The 26061-nt window shown below is 35.1% G+C and overlaps 1 protein-coding gene across 9 annotated transcripts in view; it reads left to right on the top strand.

Moving 5' to 3' along the window:
• The window catches only part of LOC131163931 (SPX domain-containing membrane protein At4g22990-like), a 28555-nt gene extending 4270 nt beyond the window's left edge, over positions 1–24285 (top strand). For 2 of the 9 annotated variants that reach the window (XM_058120767.1, XM_058120768.1), the window contains 9 exons: positions 4126–4246; positions 5319–5630; positions 5859–5963; positions 6129–6583; positions 8406–8707; positions 12976–13160; positions 13460–13650; positions 21953–22086; positions 23853–24285. In XM_058120767.1, coding sequence (XP_057976750.1) covers positions 4126–4246; positions 5319–5630; positions 5859–5963; positions 6129–6583; positions 8406–8707; positions 12976–13160; positions 13460–13650; positions 21953–22086; positions 23853–24091 — 2044 coding nt within the window. In that variant the 3' untranslated portion in view covers positions 24092–24285. Of the gene's footprint in view, positions 1–4125; positions 4247–5318; positions 5631–5858; positions 5964–6128; positions 6584–8405; positions 8708–12951; positions 13161–13459; positions 13651–21952; positions 22094–23852 lie in introns of all 9 variants that reach the window. The other 7 variants (XM_058120765.1, XM_058120766.1, XM_058120769.1 and 4 more) reach the window with 6 other exon arrangements.
• The last annotated feature ends 1776 nt before the right edge of the window (positions 24286–26061 follow it).

Here is a 26061-nt window from a genome sequence, read left to right as displayed (position 1 = left end):
AAGTGTCTTTGTTGATGGCTTGTCATGTGAAGGAGGAAACCCACAAGAAATTTTTGTGGTACTCTTAAACACTGGCTGCAGCAACCATATGAGTGGAGAGAAGTCTGTATTCTCTGAATTAAATGAATTTTTTCATGATGATGTGAAGTTCGGTGATGGCTCAACAGTCTCTGTTATGGGAAAGGTAGCAATTCAAACCAACTAAAATTCTATTCAAACTATTTCTAACGTTCTCTTTGTTCCATATTTGAGAACAAACTTACTCAATGTTGGTCAGCTCCAAGAAAAGGGATATGGAATCTCTATAAAAAATGGAGTTTGCATAATTGAAGATGATAAGTTGGGCTTGATAGCTCAAGTCAACATGACAATCAACCGAATGTTTCCATTGTATCTCCAAGACACCGCTCACTCATGTCTTTCTACAAGATTGGGAGAGAAGGAATGACTGTGACATTTTCGCTATGGGTATCTTAGCTTTGGTGGGTTGAAGACTTTACAACAGTAGAATATGGTGATAGGTCTTCCTCAAATCACAACTCCTTCTAAAGTTTGTGAAGAATAAGTTGTTAGCAAACAACACCGTAATCAATTCCCACAAGGGAAATTATGGAGGGTGAAGGCTGCACTGGAGCTTGTTCATTCCGACATTTGCGGGCCAATACCTCCATGCTCTAATGGAGGCAAGAGATATATACTAACTTTCATTGATGATTTTTGTCGTAAAAGCTGAGTTTATTTTTTGCAAGAGAAGTCTGAAGCCTTTCTAGCCTTTAAAAGCTATAAAGTGCTGGTTGAGAAAGAAGTTGGTAGTCCCATAAAAATTCTTCACACAGATCGTGGTGGAGAATATAACTCACATGAAGTTGCAAGTTTCTGTGAGACTCATGGAATCAAGAGGCAGCTTATAGTAGCTTATACGCCCCAACAAAATGGCGTTTGTGAAAGGAAGAATGGTACTAATCTAAATATGGTGCGAAGTCTTTTAATAAGCTGTATTCCAAAAGGCTTCTGGCCTGAAGTAGTTAACTGGAGCATTCATATATTGAGTAGAAGTCCCACACTTGCTGTTCAAAATAAGACACCAGAGGAAGTGTGGAGCGGACGGAAATCAGCTATTGATCACTTCAGAATTTTTGGGTGTGTTGCATATGCCCATATTCCAGATCAGAAGAGGAAGAAGCTAGATGACGAGGGAGAAAAATGTATTTTTCTTGGTGTTACTGATCTGTCAAAAGCTTATAAGCTTTACAATCCTAACACTAAGAAAATACTTATCAGTCGAGACGATGTTTATGATGAAGATCAAATATGGGAATGGAGCAAAGTAGTTGGAGAGCCAATTCCAACTAGTTTTGATGGAGAAGATGGTGATGAAACAAACCAGCCGCAGCAACACCTGGCTCCGGCAACTGATGCATTTGAGAATCCTCAAAATGAAACTCCTGCAGCCTTTGAAGTCACTCCAACAGCACCAGAAGCAGCAGCTGAATCACGTTCTCATTGTGTTCGAAGGAGGCTAGCATGGAAGTCAGATTATAAGGTAACCGGAAATGATGAATTTGAAGACCAAATCACTCATTTTGCTCTATTTTCAGATTGTGATCCTACAATGTTTGAAAGTGCTGTTAAAGAATCAAAATGGCGGAAGGCTATGGATGCTGAAATTGCAGCCATCGAAAAGAATGACACTTGGGAGTTATTTGATTTTCTAAAAGGGCACAAAACAATTGGTGTGAAGTGGGTTTACAAGACGAAGCTGAAGGAGAATGGTGAAGTAGACAAGTACAAGGCACACTTGATGGCCAAGGGCTATAAGCAAGAGTGCAGTGTTGATTATAAAGAAGTCTTTGCTCCAGTTGCAAGGCATGACACAATCAGATTGGTGATTGCATTAGCAGCTCATAACTCATGGCCTATCTTTCAGCTGGGCGTGAAGTCGGCGTTCCTCCATGGAGATTTGAAGGAATTGGTATTTATTGATCAACCTCCTGGTTATGTGAAATTTGGAAATGAACATAAAGTGTATAGACTAAAGAAGGCTCTATATGGATTAAAACAAGCCCCACGAGCTTGGTATAATCGTATAGAAACTTATTTTTTGAAGGAAGGATTTCAAAAATGTCCTTATGAACATATACTTTTCATAAAAGTTGAGGATGGAGGGAAAATGCTCATTGTTTGCTTATATATAGATGAATGATCTAATCTACACTGGAAGTAATACAACCATGTTTGGAAGCTTTCAGAAATCCATGATGGCTGAATTTGAAATGTCTGATCTTGGCATGATGCATTACTTTCTTGGCATAGAAGTGTTGCAGTCTTCTACCGGCATTCTTATTTCTCAAAAGAAATATGTGGGAGAAATCTTGGACAGGTTTCAGATGAAGGATTGTAATCCTGTGAATGCACCATCTGAGTTTGGTTTGAAGCTAAACAAAGATGATGGAGGAAACAAGGTTAATAGTACTCTTTACAAGCAGATTGTGGGGAGTTTAATGTATTTGACCACAACAAGGCCTGATATAATGCATGCTGTAAGTGTCATTAGTAGATACATGGAGTGTCCAACAGAGATTCATCTTTTGGCTGCAAAAAGAATTCTTAGGTACTTGCAAGGTACTAAGGAGTTTGGGTTGTTCTACAAAAAGGGAGAAAAGTCAGATTTGTTTGGTTTTACAGATAGTGATTATGCAGGAGATTCTGATGATCGTAAAAGCACATCTGGGTATGTTTTCATGTTGGGAACAGGAGCTGTTTCATGGTCATCAAAGAAGCAGCCAATCGTCACATTGTCAACCACTGAAGCTGAATTTGTTGTAGCAACAACTTGTGCTTGTCAAGCTATTTGGCTGAAGAAGATTCTTGAAGAGCTGCAGTTCAAAGAAGATGGGCCTACTCTCATTTACTGTGACAACAGTTTAGCAATAAAGCTCTCAAAGAATCCTGTTCTTCATGGTCGAAGCAAGCATATAGATGTGAAGTATCATTTCTTGAGAGATCTCACAAATGGAGTTAATAATCTAGTTTACTGCAGAAGTGAAGACCAGATTGCTGATATTCTAACAAAGCCTCTCAAATTTCCAACATTTTAGAAGCTCAGGGAGTTATTTGGTGTTTGCAGTTCAAAGGACTTTATCTGAGGGATGACACTTTAAAGTTTAAGTCTTATTAAACTGATGTTATGTATGAAACATCAATTTAAGGGAGGGTTTGTTGAATAAATTAATAGAAGCAAATGTGTTTTATTTTCTGCCTAGTTTGTAGGAGTTAGTTAGCATGATGGTAGTGGTGCCTAGAAGTTGTTTAGCATGATGTTAGTGGTGCCTAGGAGTTGTTTAGCATGATGTTAGTGGTAGCATGATGTTAGTGGTGCCTAGAAGTTGTTTAGCATGATGTTAGTGGTGCCTAGGAATTGTTTAGTATGATGTTAGTAGTAGCATGATGTTAGTGGTGCCTATTTTTGTGCTTGTAACCGTTTGTTTTTAGCCTATATAATGGCCATTTCCTTATCAATGAAGGAGTAGAGTTTTCAATCCAACTTTGTTTCCCCTTGTTTTTAAATTTATCGTTTTCTTCTTTCATTTTACATCAATTTGTGTAATCATGTTTCTTCTACTTTGTATGTTTTGTCTGTCTAAAAGATAATTTTATTAACTCAGCCAAAAAATAAAGGAGAGAAAAACTAAATTTTCTTGTCATATTTTGAATGGTTCGCATAAGGTTTCCATGTTCGTTTTTCACTTCTTGCTATTGGACTTACTGCAACAGCATTTAGTTGTTCTGAAGCAGCCATCGGTTCTCCCATCATTTGTGAAAATTTGATTCCGTTGTGTATGGCTTGATGTAATCCTAGAGATATACCACAAGTTTATTGATGTTTCATCAAAATTTCCCGTGGTTGCAGCCTGAAATTTCTAAATAACTCAACTCATTGTACCTCTTCCCATGCTTATGTTTGTCACATGCACCTGCACACAGGGACACACAGACACATGTGTGCCCAAACACGCGCGCACAGATATATTCATGTTGTAGACTGTCTATCGCATAACTTTTCCTATTGATTAGAGATGCAATGTGGATGGTGAGAGTTATCTTATGATTTGGTTACTTCTGCAGATACTACATAAACTATAAATTAATGAAGAAAAAAGTAAAACAATATGCTCAACAAATTGAAGTTGGAACACAAGATCGCCGGCATGTTCTCAAGGACTTCTCAAGAATGCTTGATAATCAGGTATGCCATAATTTTATAGGAAAATGTCATCTTTGTGAGAGCAGGGCATGTGGTTTGATCATGCATAATTAGATGTACCATAGATTCATAGTCAGAAAATGTCATCTTTGCTAGAGCAGGGCATGTGGTCTGATCATGCATTCTTAGATGTGTCACAGTCATCAGAAAATTAATTACTTAAAATGTTTGCCTGGTTAAAAGGTGGGTATTAAATCCTTGGAATGTGTTTTTTCTTTGATAACAATTACCCTTTTTAATAGCAGGTGGTTTCAAAAGTTGGCTTCTAAATCATGATTGCCCATTCCCCATTTTGATGGAATAGCTCGTCATTGTTAGTGATTGCAAAGTCTACAGATGAAATAAAGCCTGAAACATGGAACTGCTGTTATGTTGTAGAAGATCCCATAGGAGAATGGTCAAATCTCATAAGAAGCTAACTATACAACCTTTATATGTGAAGAAACTTGTAATGCTCTTCATTGCTTATTTTCCATTACATACTGTGAATGACTCATAAGAAGCAAGGTACATTTACATGAAAAATCTCATAAACTGTCAAATCTCTAAGCTAAACACCTTTGTATGTATGGAAAAAATCTGATGCTTCATTTCATTGCTTGTTTTGGGTTAGAGATTGTAAATGATTCATGGGAAGCTAGATACATTTATTTTATCCTAAATATTACTGAGTAGACTGTTTTGACTGATGGACTCCATTTATGATTTACTGAGGCCTTGTGGGTGCATGTTAAGATAATATTGATGCGTGCACACATGCTGAAGTTATTGCACAGCCACTTAACCAAAGCTTAAGCTCTTAGGCTAAGGTACTAGAGTTGATTTTATCATGCGGCGAAAATTTGGCTTGTAACTGTATCTCTATAAAGATTGTATTATGTGGCAAAAGTTGCATTGGCTTGTACTACATTTCTTTGAAGGCATCTGATATGTAAAAGCAGAGGTTTCTTGCGTAATATGATTCTTCATATTTATAAGCATCTAACCTCTGTGATTTACTGAATACTTAATATAAATAGGATTTTATTTGCTTTCTTGTCATTACAATTTTCAGATTGAAAAGATTGTCCTTTTTCTGCTGGAACAACAAGGGCTACTGGCAAGCAGGATAGCCAAGCTTGGACAACAGCAGAATATTCTTCAGGAGCAGCCAGATATATCTCAAATATCTGATCTTCGAGAAGCTTATAGAGCTGTGGGGCAAGATCTTCTAAGGCTTCTCTTCTTTGTTGAGATAAATGCTATTGGCCTGCGTAAGATACTGAAGAAGTTTGACAAACGTTTTGGCTATAGATTCACTGATTACTATGTCAAAACTCGTGCAAATCATCCTTATTCTCAGCTGCAGCAAGTGTTCAAGCATGTGGTAATATGTTTGACCACCTCTTGTCTATACACATTTGAAGTTGGGGAGACATTTTGTCAATTTCATCCTCATCTGTTCTTTTAGATGCAAGAGCTATATATCGCATTAATGAGTATTCATAATTTTTGTTTTATATTCATGTTCAAGCTGAGATAATGGCTTTCTTGTGTAATTTTTCTTGCCTCTGGGTCAGTGAAGAAAAAAGAACTGATTAATTGCAACTTGCAGGGGATTGGGGCTGTTGTGGGAGCCATATCTCGCAATCTTGCTGATCTTCAAGATCGTCATGGTAGCTACTTATCAATATATGATCAGCCTGCTCTTCCCCTCCAGGTTCTTTTAATTTTGCTCCTCATAACCTACTTGTTTGATTGTTTATGTCATCCTCTGAATGATTTTTTGTGCCTATCATCAGGCAGCTGATATAAATGATTAATTTTTATTATATTGAGCTGAGGTTTACTGCTTACATTTGATATTTACTATAATTATTTCCAGGACCCTGTCATTGATTCAGTAAAAGCTGCTGTAGACAGGTTAACCCACTCAACAAACTTTCTTCACTTTCTGGCACAACATGCATTAATTATGCAAGAAGAGTTGCCTACTCCTGTAGAAGAACAAGTTGATGATCGGAGATATCATTTTATGTCACTTCTCTTAAACCTGGCAAACACATTTCTTTATATGGTCAATACATATATCATTGTCCCTACAGCAGATGACTATTCCTTGAGTCTTGGAGCTGCGGCAACGGTTTGTGGTATTGTAATTGGGGCGATGGCTGTTGCGCAGGTGTTTTCTTCAGTTTATTTCAGTGCTTGGTCTAATAAATCATACTTCAGGCCTCTCGTATTTAGCAGTATTGTTCTTCTTCTGGGAAATACTTTGTACGCATTGGCTTATGATCTTAATTCTATAGCAGTTCTTCTAATTGGTCGTCTATTTTGTGGGTAAGCAATTCTTTCCTGCCCCTTGTTGGATTAACTGTCAGTCCGGTTTGTGTTTTATTTTTTCTTTCACGTTTATCATTCCTATAATGTCTCATATATCTATTGGTTTCCACCCCATTATGTTTCTTGGTTTCTGTTTATTTCTTTTTATTTACAATGAAAAAACAAGTGGGGACAGCCTGTTTATCTGCCTTACTAAATTTATTTTTAATCTTGAGCTGTTGTAATAACAAATGAAAAACAGAATATCCAATTTTAACTAGTGGCAACCTGTTGCTACAGTATTTTTAATGTCCAGAATTCAGTTTCGTGGATGCAGTCAATGTGCATACAGTTTTCCAATAATAAAAAATAAAAATTTCCATGTGAATTAATAACAAAGTTCCTAAATATTCTGAAAATTTTAAAAAATTGGAGAAGTCATCCAAAAAATGTTTTCACCATTTTAAGACCTTCATATACAGTGGGATTGTCATTCGATTACTGAAAAGAATGAGCTTGAAAATAAAATTATTATGTAAAATAATTATTAAAATTAATTCCTATCTTTATTGTAACTCATCTTTTAATTTCTATTCTTTTATATTTTCAGCTTTAATATATTTAATGTTTGATTTATTAAGGCTCAGCAGTGGTACCTTTAAGTTGCCAAGTAGTAAGTAATTGATGATAAAATTTTTTTCTGGTGATTGAAGGATGATATGATAATTCATTGTTTCTTAGGACAAAAACGAACTTGCGTTCAATCATGTTTTTAATGGTTTTTCTGTTTTGGGAATATAACCAAACATGAAGCAAATTTTCAGTTTTTGGTTCATGTTTCTGGTCCTTATTTCTTGTTTTTGGTTTTCATTTTCATAATTTTAGTTAGTGACCCTGCACAAAAACTTAAATGCTCCTACACGAAGCCTTGCAAATTTCCCTCTTTCAGTAGCACTTATGACCTGCAAGTTTTAGGGAGCTACTTCAACACTGGATTTTGTGGATGCTGTATGGTAACTTTCACTCAGAAATCTAAACTATTAAAAGCATGGAAATAAAAAATTTCCAATAAGACACTTAAAAGCTTGAGCCTGAGAATGCTTGTACACTTAGAGATTTGATGTACGATATCTAGTGATGAAGCAGTGGACAATCAGGAAAAGCATGTTGTAATTGAGGTGACATGGTTAGTGAGGCTTTAATTGGTGAAAATCTCATATCATGAGAACTCTTTCAGTATACCCATAAAATCAAAAAGTGCAATAAGTTTGACATACTTGAAATTCAATTTAAATGTGCTCAGAAGTATCTTCAATAATTTAAAAATGAGATTGATTTTGGAAAAAGTATAAGAGGGATGGCTTTTGTGGTGCATGCTATTCTTTGGACCTTGTGGCATCAGAGAAGTGCAAGCATTTTCAATCCCAAAACATCTTTCCACTTGTTCCAACACATTCTTTGGGTATTTTTTGGTGGTTCCATTGTCTGACCTCCAAAGGGATTGGAAAGCAGCGCTTTTGTAATTGGTCTTAGTTGATTACTGGAGGATGTCTTGTTCTCCACTTTGTATTTTTTTTCACCTCTTTAATTAATTTTTTCGTATCTTAAAGAATAATAAAAAAGAACAGGGTACTCAAATTGAACTTCAAGCTAAGAACTGTATGACAATTGACAGGGCATTCGGAGAACTTTTTGATGTAACTAACTTTGTTTTTTGATATAAGTAATACTTATTTTTTTGTTGTTAGCTATATTGACATAAATCAACTCATTTGTGATTGTTAAGAGCATATTTCTACCTCACCACGTACATTGACACATATATTTACCAATATTCTAGATTTGGTTCTGCTAGAGCGGTTAACCGGCGTTATATCAGTGATTGTGTTCCATTGAAAATCCGCATGCAGGCATCAGCGGGTTTTGTTAGTGCCAGTGCTTTGGGAATGGCATGTGGTCCTGCTCTTGCTGGGTTACTTCAAACTAATTTTAAGATTTACAAAATCACATTTAATCAAGATACCCTGCCTGGTTGGGTTATGGCTGTGGCATGGCTTATGTACTTAGTGTGGCTGTGGATCTCTTTTAAGGAGCCCTCTCATGTGACTGAAGAAAAGCATATTCCACAGGAGTCAAATGCTGGTACGTAACCCATTGTATATTAATTTTTTTGATAAATAACTCTTGATGTAGTACTTTTTAAAGTAAAATTTGCTTCTCTTTTGCTGGGTATAAATATTATTAAATGTCATTAGAAAAGGTGCAGAGTTGCCCTGAAACCTGAGCTGGAAACAATACATGTAAAACAGGAAACATGAGTTCTATATGGCATTGTTTAACAATACTGTGCGTACTGTCGTCATGTAGCTTTAATAGCTTAATATCCTAAATGCATCTTCTTCGTTTTGCTAAAAATTTTTGAAGGTTTTGAGCTGTAGACTTTTCCTCTTAATTTCTTGTGCCTAAGGTGTAGCTTCTGTGGTGTTCAACATGTTTCCTTGAGTGTATTTTTTTTTTTCTGGTTGTAGCAGATTACATGCTTCTGTCAATTCAAATAATAAAAATAACTGATCATGTGAAACTGGTTTTTTAGTTTTGCAATTTTGAACAACTCAAACCTCATCGATGGTACAAGCAGTTTTTAGTTGCTCAGGCTTAGAGTCCTCAATAGTTTCATTTTTTTCTCTTTCTATATTCATGAGACTGGGTTTCACATGAAGATTGCATGGTACCTTTTTTTTTCTTGGTAGAAAAAGAATTATGCCTGCTTCAAGTTTGAGTTCCTTGAACATGAGGAAGTTCCTTTCAATAGTTATGCATCCCCCTCTTTAACTATTAAAGGCCCCATCCATATAGCATGTGTAATTCAACCCAGGAGTGTACATCTCAACTTCTTTCAGCTTGTCCAGTCTGTGGTCTTGGAAATTGCAATATTTGGCGGTCTCATTGAAGCCACTAAAGCATTGTAAAAATGGTGGAAAACACTTGGACATTGCTCTCAAAAATAAAATGTGACTAAGTATTTAATCATCAAATGATAAAAAACAGTCTATAGACACATTATCCAATTAAAATAATGTGGCAGGATATTTTCTTTGATAGCAAAAGAAGATGCCTTTATTAGAGAAGAATGTACAAGGATAACAAGAAATCCTCCAAACAGAAGAAAGAAAAAAGAGAATAAAAATAAAACAAAGCTCAAACGATCAGACTAACAAAGCCAACAAATCCTGTTCGATATCCGAAAACCCCTCCCCTTTAAAACAACCAGCTGAAACACACAAGTGAGGGCAAATAATGAATCTTCTCTCATAACAAAGATTCATTCAGTTTTTCATTTTTTTTTTCCATAAATATGTGACCATTCCTTTCAATCCATAAACCCTACAGAAATGCAAAAACCACACACATCCATAGAGCATGAGCATCCTTTTACCAAAACCAGCAAAAGAAGTGGTCAACAAATCCTCCAGTGACTTTGGACAAACCCAATTTTCTCCCAAAAGACCAAAAAGCTTATTCCATATATACTTAGCAAACGAGCAGTGCAAAAAAAAAAAAAAAATGAGACGCTGTTTCAGAACTATCACCACAAAGAAAACATATATCAGGAGAAAGTGCCTTTGAAGGTCTCCTACTTTGCAACAGATTGCTGGTGTTAACTCTTAATAAACAACCAACCAAATAAAAGCCTTGATCTTTGAGGACCTTCCAAATAATTCTATGGAGTGGAAAGGAAAGATTAGCATAAATCAAGTCCTCAAAGACCAAGAATGCCTATCTACCCCAAAGGAAGGACAAGAAGTCCCCAATAATGCCTACAATGAAGACAACTCCTCTACATCTCTATCATTAAGAGTTCTATGGAAATGGAAGTCCCAAGAAAAAGAATGACCGTCAAAAATAAAAAAGAAGGAAATAACTTCATTATGGCCCTGCATACGCGGGGAGCTTTGTGCACTGGGTTGCCCTTTTTTTTTTAATGACCTGAACTCAAATGATAAAGATGAGGAAAAGAATATAATAAAGCAGTATTACCCACCCATAAGTCTTCCCAAAACGAATACGAGAACCATTACCCAAGACAAACTTAGTGTGGGGAACAAAGAGGGGGTAGAGCTGATAAATACACCTCCACGGGCTTCCCCAAGAATATCTAATTCCTAAATTAGCATCCCAACTATTCACATGCATACCATATTTACTTTTGATGACCCTATGCCAGATAGATGACTCCTCTAAGGGAAACTTCCATAACCATTTAGCCAAAAGAGCACTGTGTTTTGACACCAAATTACCAAGACCCAGCACCCCCCCTCACCACCCACACCCACCCCCCCCGGCGCCCCCCCCAAAACCTAGACCTACAAACAGTATCCCATCTAACAAGGTGTCTTATCCCTAATCCCCGACGAAAGGAAATCTTGCACGACCTTCTCAATTTTACTACCTACCCCCATCTGAATCCTAAAAGCAGACAATTAATAAAGAAGGATACTAGCAAGACAAGCCTGAATAAGAGTAATGCGACCCCCTAAAGAAAATAATGCATCTTTCCACCCATCCATACATTTAGAGACTTTGTCCACCATTGGATCCCAAAAAACGATGGACTTGGGATTACCTCCCTAAGGGACACCTAGATAAGACAAGGGCCAATCCAAAAGACAACAACCCGCTAACAAAGCCAACTCCCTAGACCTACTAGATGTCAAATTGATGGCTGCTGTGCCACTCTTTCCCAAATTCATTTTCAGAAACCCTCTCAAAAATTTGAAGAAGAGTAAAAATATTTGAAAAGGAGTTTGTATGATCATGAATGAAAAACAAAGTATCATTGGCAAACTGAAGATGGGACACAAAACCCCTCTCTACCCACTTACGTGATCCTTGGTTATGGGATTTTAATCTAAACCCTCAATCACAGGCCAACAAAAATCCTCCTCTGAATAAAGATTGAAAAAGAAATTAGTAACCTCACTTGCAATCAAACAAGAATAAGAAAATAACCTCATCTCCTCCCAAATCCAATTCCCGAATCATGTTTCTCCTCATCTTCTCATAAGCCAAACATTACCATAGTAACTTGAACCAGTTTTTGGAAATCTAATATATTTATAGCTTATATCAATCAATCTTCACGGAAAAGTATATCTTGTAGAACCTAAAGATATTCCTGTAGACAATTAGTATGACTAAAAACTATATAATGGATTCAATAGGATTATTGAAGACAATTAGGATGACAATCAGGATGATAAAAAACAATTAGGATGATTAAAAATCATTCAATTGCAACCAGTCATAAAAATGACTTAACGCTAATATGAATGAAAACAATATAATGGATTCAAAATTTCATTCACTGGATGATGATAATAAATATCTAGAAGGATGCCTTTAGCTGTAATCCTTTAGGTTTTCAATGCAATACCATGTTTGCCTTTTTGTTTCTGGACAACTAGGATAATAAATGTTATTTTAAGCTTTGTAAGCATTGTGTTGGTTTGTCAACCTGCTTGCACATGCCAGCTGAGTGGGACCTTGCTTGAGTCCTCTTGTAAGCCTGAAGGACCATTACCATTTTTTTGAGAGCCACCATGATATTTGATTCTCATATGATAATTTGCACAGGCTTTAGTTGGCCTATGCATGGGTGGAGGTGGGCAAGTCCTTTTCTTTCTAGTTATCACTTGAAGAAATTTTGGAACACTTATGGTCTGTTTGGATCAAGGATTTCGTTTGGGGAAGGGAAAGGAAAGGAAGAATAAGAAGGAAACTCATTTTTATTTATATTTTCTCTAAATATTAAATGCTGTTAAAAATAAAAATTTATATAATATAGTTAAAAATTAAAAAAAATAAAATTCGAATGATGTCTAAAATCAAAATTTTGTTCATTAATTTTCTATGTATTTTATTTTCTTTCTCACTTTCGTCGATAATCAAACATGAGAAAGTGAATTCCTTCAAATTTTCCTAACTGTTTTTCAAATTCCAAATTGGCCCTTAGGGTCCGTTTGGGTAGAGGATATTGTTTGGGAAAAAGATAGGCAAAATAATAAGGAACTTCATTTTCCATTGCATTTTCTCTTAGTATTAAATACTATTAAAAGCAAAAATTTATTTTAATGTGATTGATAATTAAGAAAAACCTAATGTTAATGATATGTAAAATCAAATTTTTGTTCATTGGTTTAGTGCATATTTAATTTCCTTTCTCATTTTCCTTGATAACCAAACGTGAAAATGTGGACTCCTTCATATTTTCCTTTCCTTTATTTAATGTTCTCCAAGTTCCAAATAGGGCTTGAACTCTTCCTGCACTCCGATATGGTTATTTTTTTTTTAATATTTGTGAGCTTTTTTACTGATATTCTAATTAGGGATTGCACCCTCCTTGATGATAGAACCAGCACAAAATGACGCACTTGAGAAGGGCCTTGCGCAACCATTGCTCTTAAGTTCAGGAGAGAAGCAACAAGATGATGAGGGGGACCAAGAATATGATGCAAGTGAAGAAGCTGCTGAAGAATCTCGTTTAGCAGTCACTTCAATTGGATCAGCATATAGACTTCTTACACCTTCTGTAAAGGTATAGAGTTGTTTCATATGCCATTTGAACTTTTAGAACCTTAAAAGGTTGAATCAGACGTATGTTACTGATGTAATTTTGAGCATGATAAATCAATTTTTCTAGATTCTATTGATGCAGAAGCATGCAGGTAGGTGCCCATGATAAAACATAGATGGATTTGGTACTGTCCCAAACTTGAAATCATATGCTTGAAAAAGCAGCATGGTTGTTTAATGCGACCTTCCAGATTATGTATCTTTGATTTTTTTATTTAATTGTTAGTTTTGGTCTTAATTTCTTAATTTTATTGCTGTCAGGTTCAATTACTGATATATTTCATGCTGAAATATGCAATGGAAGTTTTACTCTCAGAATCTAGTGTTATTACCACATACTACTTTGGCTGGTCTACAAGTGCAGTGGCAGTTTTTCTCGCATGTCTTGGCCTCACTGTTCTTCCAGTAAACATTGTTGTTGGAAGCTACATTAGCAACATGTTTGAAGACAGGTAACATATCGTGCAGTGTGCTTTTGATTGATAATTTCTGCATGAAATTTGGTGACCGTTACTTCTTCTGATCCAAAATTTAGAAATTTAAACAAATCTATTTATCTGTTGGACTGTCCTATGGAGTATGGAGAATGACAAATAAATGCTGAACTGGCTTTTTTTTTTTAATCTTATGTTGCTAGCTATTAGATGCAACATGGCTGACCGTGCAAACTGATCTATAAAAACTAGTGTACTGAACCATATTTACTTGGAATACAACATTTGTTTTTGGTTCTGTGAAACTTAGTTGAGTGACCTGATCTTATGTGGCAGATTATTAACTTTTAAGACCCAAAACAACATAACAATGCCACCTTTTTCTTCATTCAATTAAAATAAAAAATAAGGATTTAAACTTTGGTACACTAGATTAGAGAAACATAAAAACGGGGTGGGAGTCATTGTAGACACAGACCTAAAAGATGATGCAGTGGATGTTAAAAGAATAGGGGATAGAATTATAAAAATCAAGATAGCTCTAGGCTTAGAGATAGTAAATGTCATTAGTGTGTAAGGTTCCTAACTAAGCGTAGGAGAAAACCTTAAAAGACAATTTTGGGAAGATATGGACAATGTTATACAAGGGATACCAGGGTCTAGAAAAACATTCATAGGAGCTGATTTAAATGGAAACATTTGAAAGAACAATATAGGCTATGAGAGGATGCATAGAGGCCATGTATGTGGGGACAAAAATTACGCCGGTGATATGATTTTAGATTTTGCCACGTCTTATGATTTGGTTACATTGAATGCCTATTTTATAGGTGAAAGTTTAAGTACACAACAGAGTCCTAGTATCTATTAGATATATATACTGAAAAATGGAAGAGAAAGAGCAACATAAATCAATGCAAGAGGATTAAGTGGTGGTGCTTAGATAGTAAAGAAAGTTGGTGGTGGGATCAAGATGTCCAAAAAGCTCTAATGACAAAGATAAATTGGTATAAAACATGACAAAAAATTGTAGAAATCTAGAAAACCTTGAAAAGTATAAAGAGGCTAGAAAAAAAAAAAAAAAAAAAATGCAAGAAGGCCATTAGTGAGGCTAAACATAGAGCTTATGATACTTTATATACTAGATTAGATACAAAATATGGAGAAAAGCATATATAAATATGCTATAGTTAGAGAAAGAAAATGCAAAGATTTAGGTAAAGTGTGTAAAGACAAGAATGATAATTTCTTAACTAAAGAGGAAGACACAAAGGACAGATGCTAGAGATACTTTAGTAAACTGTTTAATGAAAACCAAACTGAAAGTGTGAACTTGGAAGTTTGTTCGCAAAATTAGAGTTACTAAAATTAAGATGGCTTTAACAAAGATGAAGAGTGGGAAATTTATAGGAATAGATAACATACCAAAGTTTGGAAATATTTAGTGGATGAAAGAAGTATATGGTTAATTAATCTATTTAACACTATTACAAAAACCAAGAAAATTCCTGAAGGAATGGAGGAAACGTATGTTAATACCTTTTATACAAAAATAAAGGAGATATTTTGAATTGTAATGACTATCATGGAATTAAGATTATGAGTCATATGATGAAACTGTGTGAAAGGGTAATTGAACAAAGAATTAGACCAGAAACAAGTGTTTTAGAGAATAAATTTGGTTTTATGCTTGGGAGATAAACTACAGAAACTATTTATCTTTTAAGAAGATTAATGAAAAAGTTTGGGGAAAAGAAGAGGGACTTGCATATTGATTTTATTGGCCTAGAGAAAGCCTATGATAGAGTACTTAGGGAAGTTCTTTGGTGGGTTTTAGAAAAAAGAGTATGCAATAGATATACTAAGGTCATTAAGGATATGTGTGATAGAGTAACGACTAGCCATAGGATTGCAAGAGTAGAGTCTAGAGAATTTCCAATTATAGTAGGTGTATATCAAGGTTCTACTTTAAGCCCTTATCGTTTTGCTTTCGAGAATGATGATTCATGATGAACTCATTAGGATAATCCAAAAACGAGATTCCTTGGTGTATGTATTTTGTAGATAATATTATTTTAATTGATGAAAGTAGGAGTGGAGTGAAATCTAATTTAGAACTATGGAGAATCGCTTTAGAGTTTGAAGGTTTGAAGATAAGTAGAAATAAGACAAAACATATGAAATGTAATTTTAGTAACGTAAGGAGTATTAGAGGTAAGATTACATTGGATTATCAAGAAATTAATAGCACTAACAGATTTCAATATCTCGGATCTATTGTGCATGCAGAAAGAGAAATTGAAGAGAATGTAATAAATAGAGTTAAAGTAGGATAGGTGAAATGAAGGAGTGCATCTGGTGTGTTGTGTGATTGTAGAATACCATTAAAATTAAAATCAAAATTCTATAGGATGACTATAAGGCCAACTGTGCTTTGCGGATCAAAGTGTTGGGCAACTAAGAAATAACATGTAAAAATAGTAAAAGTTACGAAATGTGAATGTTAAGGTGGATGAGTGTGTTAGCTTTGGTGTATTCCCAAGAGGGGGATGAATTGGGTATTTAAAAATTTTTAGGTTGATTTCAGATTCACAAATAATATTTCCCAACTTAGGGTCTTTTTATGCAATCCCAAATACGCAGATAAATATGAAGTGCAGAAATTAAGTCATGTGTAGCATTCACAATATATTAAATGTAACATACATGTGCAGGAATGTAAAGTGCTGGAAATTAAAGTAGACACACGATATGTTATCGGGGTTCGGCCAATACTGCTTACGTCCCGCCTTTAGTTCGCAAGTCCGAGGATTCTACTAATGCTCACTTAACGGGTGGAGTGGTACCGTTTACAATCAAGTCAATTAACGGGGTTGATCTCAACCTACAACCACATCTTATTAGGATGGTGCACCTAGCTTTCCTAATTAGGTCTAAGCCAATCCAGGACTATTCAACAAGACTAGTCTCCCTCTTCAGGCCCACGCCTGGAATACAACAAATATAAAAGTTTAGGTACAAACAAATGCTTTTTACACAAGAAGATATGTATTACAATACAACACAGTATAATCAATGCACCTCAGATAGATAGGAACTATAAGCTCAGTGCAATTTGTGTGCTAGCATTCAAAGTAATGTCTATATTCAATCAAGCACAGAGAGTGTATCAATAAGATAATCTTTGAACCAATAAATAGATGCAAATCTCAATAACGATTTAGGGTTTCAAAGATTTTCACCAAGGTAATCAAAATATCTCTAAAAATATTTTCTCAATATTCAAGCACAAGAGATATTTGAAAAATGAGTTTGTGAAAAAGATTTTGCACACTCAAAAATCACAAGCTCAATGAGTCTTGCAATGATAATGTAGAGACTCACTAGCCACTAGATTTTTGCACACTTATTTAGCAAATAAAATCAAGGGATAAATCTTATGCTCAACTCTCAATCTGAAAAACAAATACAATGAATATAATGAGAGTATCCTACCAATATAGAACAATGAATAACCATTCAAATAACTCTCACAAAGATTGGTTTTTCAAAGGAATGATTTGTATGAAAGAGTAAGAAATTTGGCTTCAAAATGTGTAGTATGGGCAAATGAGAGCATAAAAAGTTTGAGAGGATTTTTGGTTAATCCTATTTGCTAATCACTCTTAATCTTTGCAAATGAAGCCCTATATATAGACTTGGCCAATTTTATGACCGTTGGGGACTCATAGGGAATTATTAAAAATATTTTAAATGAGTTTAAGGATTTTAACCCTGTTTAACCCCAAATTACCGAGGTAAAAATAAAAACAACCCGAGAGTTTCGGGTGCCCGATCCACAGTTCGGTCACCCCGAACAAACACACTCAGAAAAGTTATTTTTGAAGTTCGAGTGCCCAAATATGGGTTCGGTTTGCTGAACCGAGGCGATTCTCCAGAAGTCCGTGATTCGGTCGCCCGATCTAAAGTTCGGCATGGAGAACTCATGTGTTCGGTAGCCTGAGGCATATGTGAACTTGGGAGTTCAGGCTGCCGAATTGTTGGGAAAAGTTAGAATGGTGGTTCGGTCGCCTGTGGACACTACGGTCATTTTGGTTTAGTCACCCGAAGCCAAGTCAATATTTTGACTGGTCAATGGTTTGGTCACCCGAGGTGTTTTAAACACCAGGGGTTCGGTTGCCCTAAACCTCACAAATTTGACTTTTTATGTCTTATTCACTTTAATTAATTCCTCTGATATTATATGTGATATTGGGGACTGTCCTAAGTGTAAGGGCAAGGACCTAGGGTAATTCTAAGGTCTTTGAGTTAATCGCAAAAGCCTAGCGTCGGTCGCCCTAAGGTCACTTTATGGTCTTGAGCTTATCAGTTCCTATAATGCATGATATGCAGATTATTACAGACCTTGGAATAAATGATTATTACAAACCCAATTGAATGAAAAAAATACAACACTTAAAAGCAACAAGGGTTTTCATTTTTCTTCGGGTCTCCGAGTGCCATCATATGACATTCTCAATGAAAACCTGCACACACACTCGGCAACTATTAAATACCGGAGTATTTGTTATAATCAAAATAGGGTATGACCCATAGGGTAAACAGAGTGGTATAACATTAAAAAATAAATTGAGAAATGAACATATTCGCATAATATTTTTAAGTATTCTTGTGAGAAAGAAACAGATTGTATTGAGGCAGCAGAGCTCGTTAGCAATATATATATTTTTAAGTATTCTTGTGAGAAAGAAACAAATTGTAGGAATGCAACATCCAAATTGAAACATAGCAACAAATCATAGAATACATATGACACCCAAATTAGTCATGAATATTGAGAATAATTATCGAATTCCTCAAATTAAATTTTATGCAGTTATATCATGATATTTTTTTTGCTTCTGTTTTAGAAAAATTCCTTGTTCCTCGATCAAATCTATATATTTTTTTTTCAGTTACTCCACTCAAAAGTTCTTGAATTTGTTCCATAAATTCCCCCTAGTTTCAGTTTTGAGTGATGTAGGACCAAAGGTAAACAACTTCAGTTGTCAATTCCAGTCAAAATAAACATAAATTGATAGGGGCCTTTTATAGGCCTACAATGCTTGGAAGTCAAGGTTATTAAATTACGGAACATAAAGCCAAAATGATAATAACCTGGAATCTTGAGGGTATAATCCCTACAAAAATATCATGAAGAAAAAAAAAATGAAAATAGAATTAAGATCCTTCGTGTTGGCTGCATCAATATTAATTGGTGGCAAAAGGAACTCAACCTCGAGTTTGGCCAAACACTTGCTCTTACTAACATTACCCTCCTAATCTTCATCCAAGATTAGTCAAATGCATTCACAGTTTGATCATTAGTGGAGTTCTCACTAGGCACGGGCTTGGTATGTGGATCTTTGATAGCCTATAGTACGGCAACATGAGTTTTGTAGGACAATGGCAATAAGAATGTCCTTTTTTTCCCACAATTATAGCAAATCAATTGGGAAGTACTTGACACTCTTAGAATCAGGCGGCTTGTTAGGATTGTTAGTATTTGTAGGATTGCAGCTCAAAGTGTAATCCATAACAAAGTCCCCCAAGGTACAAGATGATGCGTTGATGTTTATCTTCATCAAAAGAACTTTGGGCAACTCGAGTGTGTATGGAGCAACATCTTTATCCTATTGAGTCAAGGTGCACAACTTGATGCACACCTCTTCATTATTGATCAGAATGAATTTTTTATTCCATCATTTTCTGCATAATGTTCCACTTAGTTATTGGGGGTTGTCTTCAAAGTTGGAGCCAAGGTCTTAAATTTCGATTTCGACTCAAATTTCGAAGCTCCAAAAGTACGGAAATTTCGACGAAAATTTTGATTTTGATGTCAATTTCAATTTTGATTTGAAAAAATAACGGAAATTAGTAGTAAAGTATGGAATTCTTTGTGAAACTTCAGAAATGGTTAACTAACATAATAATATAAGTTTTTGGACTAATATATTACAAATTAAATACATCTATGTTTTTGTATGAGGTGGAAAAGTTGTAAAATAGTATGTGTACCAAACATATTTGTAAGATAATATACATTAAACGTTCAGTTAATACAAATGAAATTCATAAATCATTTAAATATTATTTATTATACAAATAATGAAAATTTAGACGTGAATGGTTAAATAAAATGTTACTGTAAGTTTATTTTTTCATATAGTTTCAACAGTACTTGTAATAAGCTTTTGTTTCAATAAAATAAATAAAATAAATTAAGATAAAAATTTCACTTCACTCCTAAATTTCTCATTTGAATTCTGACGAAATTTCATCATATAGTTAAAATTTTATTAAGTTTCTCTAAAATTTCCAGATTTCGATAAATTTCGGATGATTCGTTGAGATTTCGATGGAAATTATGTAAGACATAAATCGATTGCCATTTTGATTTCGAGGGTAACGGAAATCGGAAAGTTCGACGGAAATTTCGACAATTTCATGGAAATTTAAGACCATGGTTGGAGCTGATGAACAAGACTACGCCACGAATTACGGACAATGTCCATGAAACAGAGAACAGTGATACCAACTTTTCTTTTTGGGGCAAACTATTGAGGGGTAAAGATGTTTTTAATTTGGTTGAACCAATAAAAAAGTAGCTCTGGCTTGCCTCTTCAGTGAATTCAAGCAACTCACCCCTGATTCCATAATTCGGCTTACTAGAAGCTTGTGCTGAATTAGGAGATTTGTTTGCTTTTCTGCTTGGTCTTTTTTCATACATTTGAGTTATTTTGTGAGGATGGGATCAAACTGGTCCTTCTCACCATCTTTCTATCTCCTCCTTTTTTTGGTTGGTTCTGTTTCGTTCTGGCTGACTTGAATGAATCAGCTGGTCTGGTTTTTTTTAGAACTTCTTTGTTGATAGGGTCCAGATCCTTTTAGAACTTCCTTCTTCATTGAAAGGCTATTCCTCAAGTTGCCCTGAGTTGGTGGTAGGGCTGATGAGCAAAGAGCAGCAAGGTAGCTTCAACGAATTGCGATGAATGATGATAGTGCTTTGATAAAGACTTGTTGAAAGCAATAAATAAATTTTGAGAATCATTAGTGTCAAGAATTGAAAGGGGCTGTGACATGGCGTGATGGTCATGTAAACATTGAGGGCAAAGCTGGACTGCCTCAGCAAAGTTCTGATCCAGTGAGTGAAGCTCGTTGGCGGCAAAGACAAAGGTCAGCTATTCGTGGTTCTATTCCAGTGACAGATAAGATCTGGTGAAGTTGCCAAAGATGGTTATGGAACTTCCTGCGCTTGATCTAATGCAGGCGGAAACTCCTCTGTTAATTGACAAAGAAGATGGAAGGTCTGTGATTCGGCAAGGTTGGATAGATTCTAGCGAGGGTCTGATTCAGTGAAAGGGTCCCCAACAAATCTTTTGTGTACTGGACTATGTGATTCATATTTGAAAAATATGAAAATTAAGTAGCCAAATCTGACTTGAGTTGTGTGATTTTTTTATTAATATATATTTTTTAATTTTTAATTCTCGCTGTCTTGAAAGATGGATCAAGCGGAGATAGCGGAGTTGGAGGCGGAGCTAGCCAATTTAGGTTAAAATCATGAACCCTTCAAGTTTAAGTGAAAACTCACAGATAACCCATCAAACACCGACAGCTGTGGGGATTTGAGTTGAAAACACAAAACTGGTCAAAAACACTAGCAGCTATGTTGGATTAGGGTCTGCTCTAATACCTTAATGGAGGACCAACGTCCAACAACTTCAATTCTCAATTCCTATGTGAATAAAAACTAATAAATAGGGACCCTTTACAGGCTTATAATGCTTTGAAGATTAGGAAATTAAATTAAGAAACCTAATTAAGCTGAAATAGTACTTCCCTAGATGAAAACAGCCTAGAATCTTGATGCTATAATCCTAATAAAAATATTATACATTAAATGGAAGTGGAAATAAAATCCTCCTTGCTGGCCACATCACTTAGTTTCCAACTTTTCGAATTTTCACTAATTAATTTGATTTCAAATTATTCCAAAGTCCAAGTTATTCAGAAAATTTGATTTCAAAAGTGCTTGTCCGCTGAACTAGAGGTAACTATCTTTTGCCCTTTTTGCTGCTATTTTGTGCTGCTTTTGTTCCATCATGAAGGATTGTTATGCAATATCATATTTATTGAGCCTATCTTTGAAGCTTTAGAGATTTGTTATGTTGGCTTGCATCATTATGTAACTAGAACTGAAAAAGTGTGTTTGTGTGTACATATATGCAACTTCTGACGTTAGTCTAATGATATATTTTTCTCCTTGATCTGATTGCAGACAAATGTTACTGGCATCTGAAATAATGGTTTGCATAGGCATACTCTTAAGCTTCCATATAATAGTTCCATATTCAGTGCCACAATATGTCTGCTCAGGACTTATCATGTTTGTATCTGCTGAAGTTTTAGAAGGCAAGTTGTATTTCTTCAACTTCAAGTGCTTTTATGTCATTTTCTCTGTGCTGTCTGGCCATTTGTAGTTTCACATCTATCTTAACTAACATCATTGTGTTCCTTCTTAACATATTCAATTTGCTGTTCTCCTTTTCAAGTGGTGATCCATATGTCTTTTCCATGAATCATGAGCATTTTCGAACCACTGCCCAGCCAAAAAAGAAAAAAAATCAAACCACTAATGAAGTTTTACAAATTTAGTAGTGGAGTGCATGGCTAAACGTGTATAGTTTGCCATGAGGAGCATGGATTGGAATAACTGCAGTACAAAATATTGATGTGGTATATTGCATGACGTACCCATTTTTTTATTTCCATTTGTGGACCTGATGGGCTTGGACTACACAACGGAATAGTCTATTCCCCATTCAAATTCCTCCCAATCTCTTTTCAAAGTTTGAACCATAGACCTCCATCATCGATGTCTGAAGCTCAAACCATTATGTGGTGTTTGGTTCACGGATCATTGTGACTCGTGGGAATCGTGATACTCAGGATATAGGATTCCTGGGAGTGTAGGGTTCCCATGTTTGGTTTTAAAGCATATTATTGATAGATTCTGGGGCATGCAGTATTCCCATGTTAAGCTCCTAAGGATAATGACATATTAACATTTTATTCCAAAAATATCCTTAAGTTGGACAATTGATGCTTCACAAAAATGCTTGTACGTAATATTTTAGCAGAAAAATTCAGTGGATAAAATAAAATACTAAAAATTAAAATCATTGAAAACACAGTATAAAAAACAATAGTTTGAATAGGAGTATAAATTATTGCATGACTTGGGGCTAATTCAATAGTGCAACTATTTTTTTTTTTTTTCACGTGTGTGTGTGTGTGATTCCCACAGGTTGGGAATTTAATTACCCACCTTTCAAAATGGGAAGAGGAATGTGTTGAAGAGCTTTGTGAGAACATGTACCATTCCCAGAAATGAAATTCCCAAGTGAAAATGTGAACTAAATGTGGTAATACCTGGAAATCAATGAAGATTATTAGGAATCATTGGTTGAATCTGCAAACGGAACACCACATTAGGGTCCTAGTAGACGGTATAATAGAACTTGTACTCGTTTCTTATAAGTTAGTCCTCCTGGCACATGAGAATAAAATGAGCCTGTTCATGGATGGATGTAGAAGTAGAACTTTGTTCCTTTTTTTTTATTCTTCATTTTAATTCTTTTGTAGGATGAAATTGGATTTAAGACAGTAAGGCCAACTTGATCTGATAATGTTGTGGGCAGAAATTTCATGTGAACACTAATCCTGCATTTGGGAGCATGGAATTTCTGATTTTGGATTTGGACTTTTGTAGATGTAGACAAAACTTGGTATAAAATTTTATTGAGTTTCTACCAAATTCAGACATCCAAATTTAAGGTCCAAATTCATGCTTCCAAACACTATGCAAGGAACAAATAAATTGAACAAATATTCAAACAATAATCATTACATTTAACAATAGAGCAAGGAGTAGAAGGATTTTTAATTTTTATTTTAGGGTTCAACTTTCTCCACAGAGGTTGAGGCCTGAGACATCATATCCTAAGAGGTCATTGATGCTTTATACACTAAAAAAGAGGCTCTTGCTTGCCAGAAAGCTGAAGCTAGGTTCTGGATTTACCTATGAATAGAATTCATGATGGTAAAGAACATTTGCTGTATCTCAATGTGAAACAGGTCTCTGTTTTCTGAGTATCATTTGTTTCTCATGGGTGCAGGTGTGAACCTCTCCCTCCTCTCTCGGGTCATGTCGTCGAGGCTTTCCCGCGGTACTTACAATGGGGGGCTGCTGTCAACAGAAGCTGGGACGATTGCTCGAGTGATTGCAGATGCCACCATAACCTTGGCTGGCTACTTGGGGGAGAGTAGGCTGTTGAATATCACCCTACTTCCTACGCTCGTCATATGTGTAACCTCCATCATCGCCACTTGCTATACCTACAATTCTCTTTATTGATTCATTCCTCTTTCCATATCAAATATGCCATTAGTCTCCAAAATCCCCAGCCCCTTGAGTAAAAAATTATGCTCTTGGAGGGGGATTCTTTGGGAATTAGGTTTCTTCTGTCCTTTTATTTTGTCATATTTTTTATTGAAAATTTTGCTCCATGTATTAATGCTGTATATGAAAGATGGCTCATTTTTTCTGAAGACAGTGGCTAAAGAAATTGCTCACGGTGTGAGCCCAGATGATCTTTAATTAGCTCTACTTAAAAAATCTTTTGGGGGGCATGTCAATATCCCATGATATGCGTGAGTGTAGTCAATAAAGTCCCAATACTGTTTGGGCATCTGATCAATACAACGTGTGCGGTGGCAACCGTACTAAAGCGCTTAGTAAGGTTGTTCTTTTGTTTTGTTTTGTTTTTTTGTTTTTTTTTTATCAATTAATGGTAAATTGTATTGATCAAAATGGAATATAGGCATACCCGGGAAGCCAAGCTTTTAATTAGAAGATCAAATCAAAACTAGAGAATGACTAGATATAGATCAACGTGGGCATACCCAGAGGCCAAAAGAAAGAGAATAATTCAGAGCAAAAACAAGCAATTCAAAACTCAATCAAAGCAGTATAATCAAAATTTATTATAAATGATTATAAGTATGACTCTGAATCTCCTTAAATAGTCGCTCTAGCTCAATTGATTTGTTTTCAAACTTTCTTTTATTCTTGAAATGCTAGAAGTATACAATAATAGTCAAGCAAATCTTCTTTTTATTAATACTTGTGCCCTGTACATGTGCCCTCATTAACATTATTATTTTGAGGAATATTTTATTCATTGCAATCAATAATTCAAATGCAAATATAAGAATTTAGTGGATGATCGCCTTAGGCATTGTGGTTGGGAGATTATCTTGCGAATAAAATATTAAGTAGCGCCTCAGAAACTTTCAGATTTAATTTAAAGAACCTTTCAGAATTACAATTTTACAAAAAGAAAATAAAAAATAAATAAATTTTTCAAAAAATTAGTCGGGCAACTTGAGCTGCATGTGAAAAATTAATTTAAGTCAACATCAATTTAAAAATATCAAGTTTGTCTTATAGGCTTAGTATCTATATTTTTGAATAGAATGAAAGTCTTCATAAAAGTAATCTTATTCATTTAAAAATAACTTCAATAATTATATTTGTTTTAATCATTTATGCTGGGATCATTCCTTCCCTTTCCACCTCCATCTGTGGCTCCCTACACCTCTAAAGATCAACACAAAAAATTAACACACAGATTAAGGCTTTGAGCGCGAGGTATGCATACATTATGTTGATTACATATTATATAACATGTATGGAGAACCACGGTATTCCTCCGTCATAAGTGAGGGGTTTTCTCATAAAGTTTAGGAGGTCCCGTCCTCTTTTTTTTTTTTTTCTTTTGAAAAAAAAAAAAAAACCATGTATGGATGTTAGAATTAAGACCCAAAGAATTTTTTGGGATAATTTCCATTTAAAAAAAAACAACCAAAGGGAGATCACCCCTCTCCAAGAGGACAACTCAAGTTGGTAATTTGCCCCTCAAGACCAAGTATTGAAGAAATTGATTTTCAAGGTATACACACATTTTTCTCAATTAAATTTTGTTTAGCTAAACCAAATGAATTCCATTTGTCCTTAACATTTACCACCATCTTATTTCTTTATACTACCATAATCTAAAATATCAACAATAAGGTCAAGAAAAATTAAAAAGAAAGAAGCTAATTTTCATACGAAACTACTATCTGCACTCCCTAGTGTCTTCATTCTTAATATAGGTTTGAAAAGCTTAACAATTACTAATAAACCAAAAAATAAAATTTATACCATAATTTTGTTCCTATAGAATAAACCAAATTGTTCCTAAGTTGTCCATTTCATGTATAAATTGTTAAAAACAACTAATTCTAAAAGTAATGTGGTAACATTTTGTATATACATATAAA

Source organism: Malania oleifera, chromosome 9 (genome assembly GCF_029873635.1).
Source record: "Malania oleifera isolate guangnan ecotype guangnan chromosome 9, ASM2987363v1, whole genome shotgun sequence".
Lineage (NCBI taxonomy): Eukaryota > Viridiplantae > Streptophyta > Magnoliopsida > Santalales > Ximeniaceae > Malania > Malania oleifera.
The sequence above is the reverse complement of the archived record's forward strand: the minus strand, read 5'-3'. Positions and strand labels throughout refer to the sequence as shown.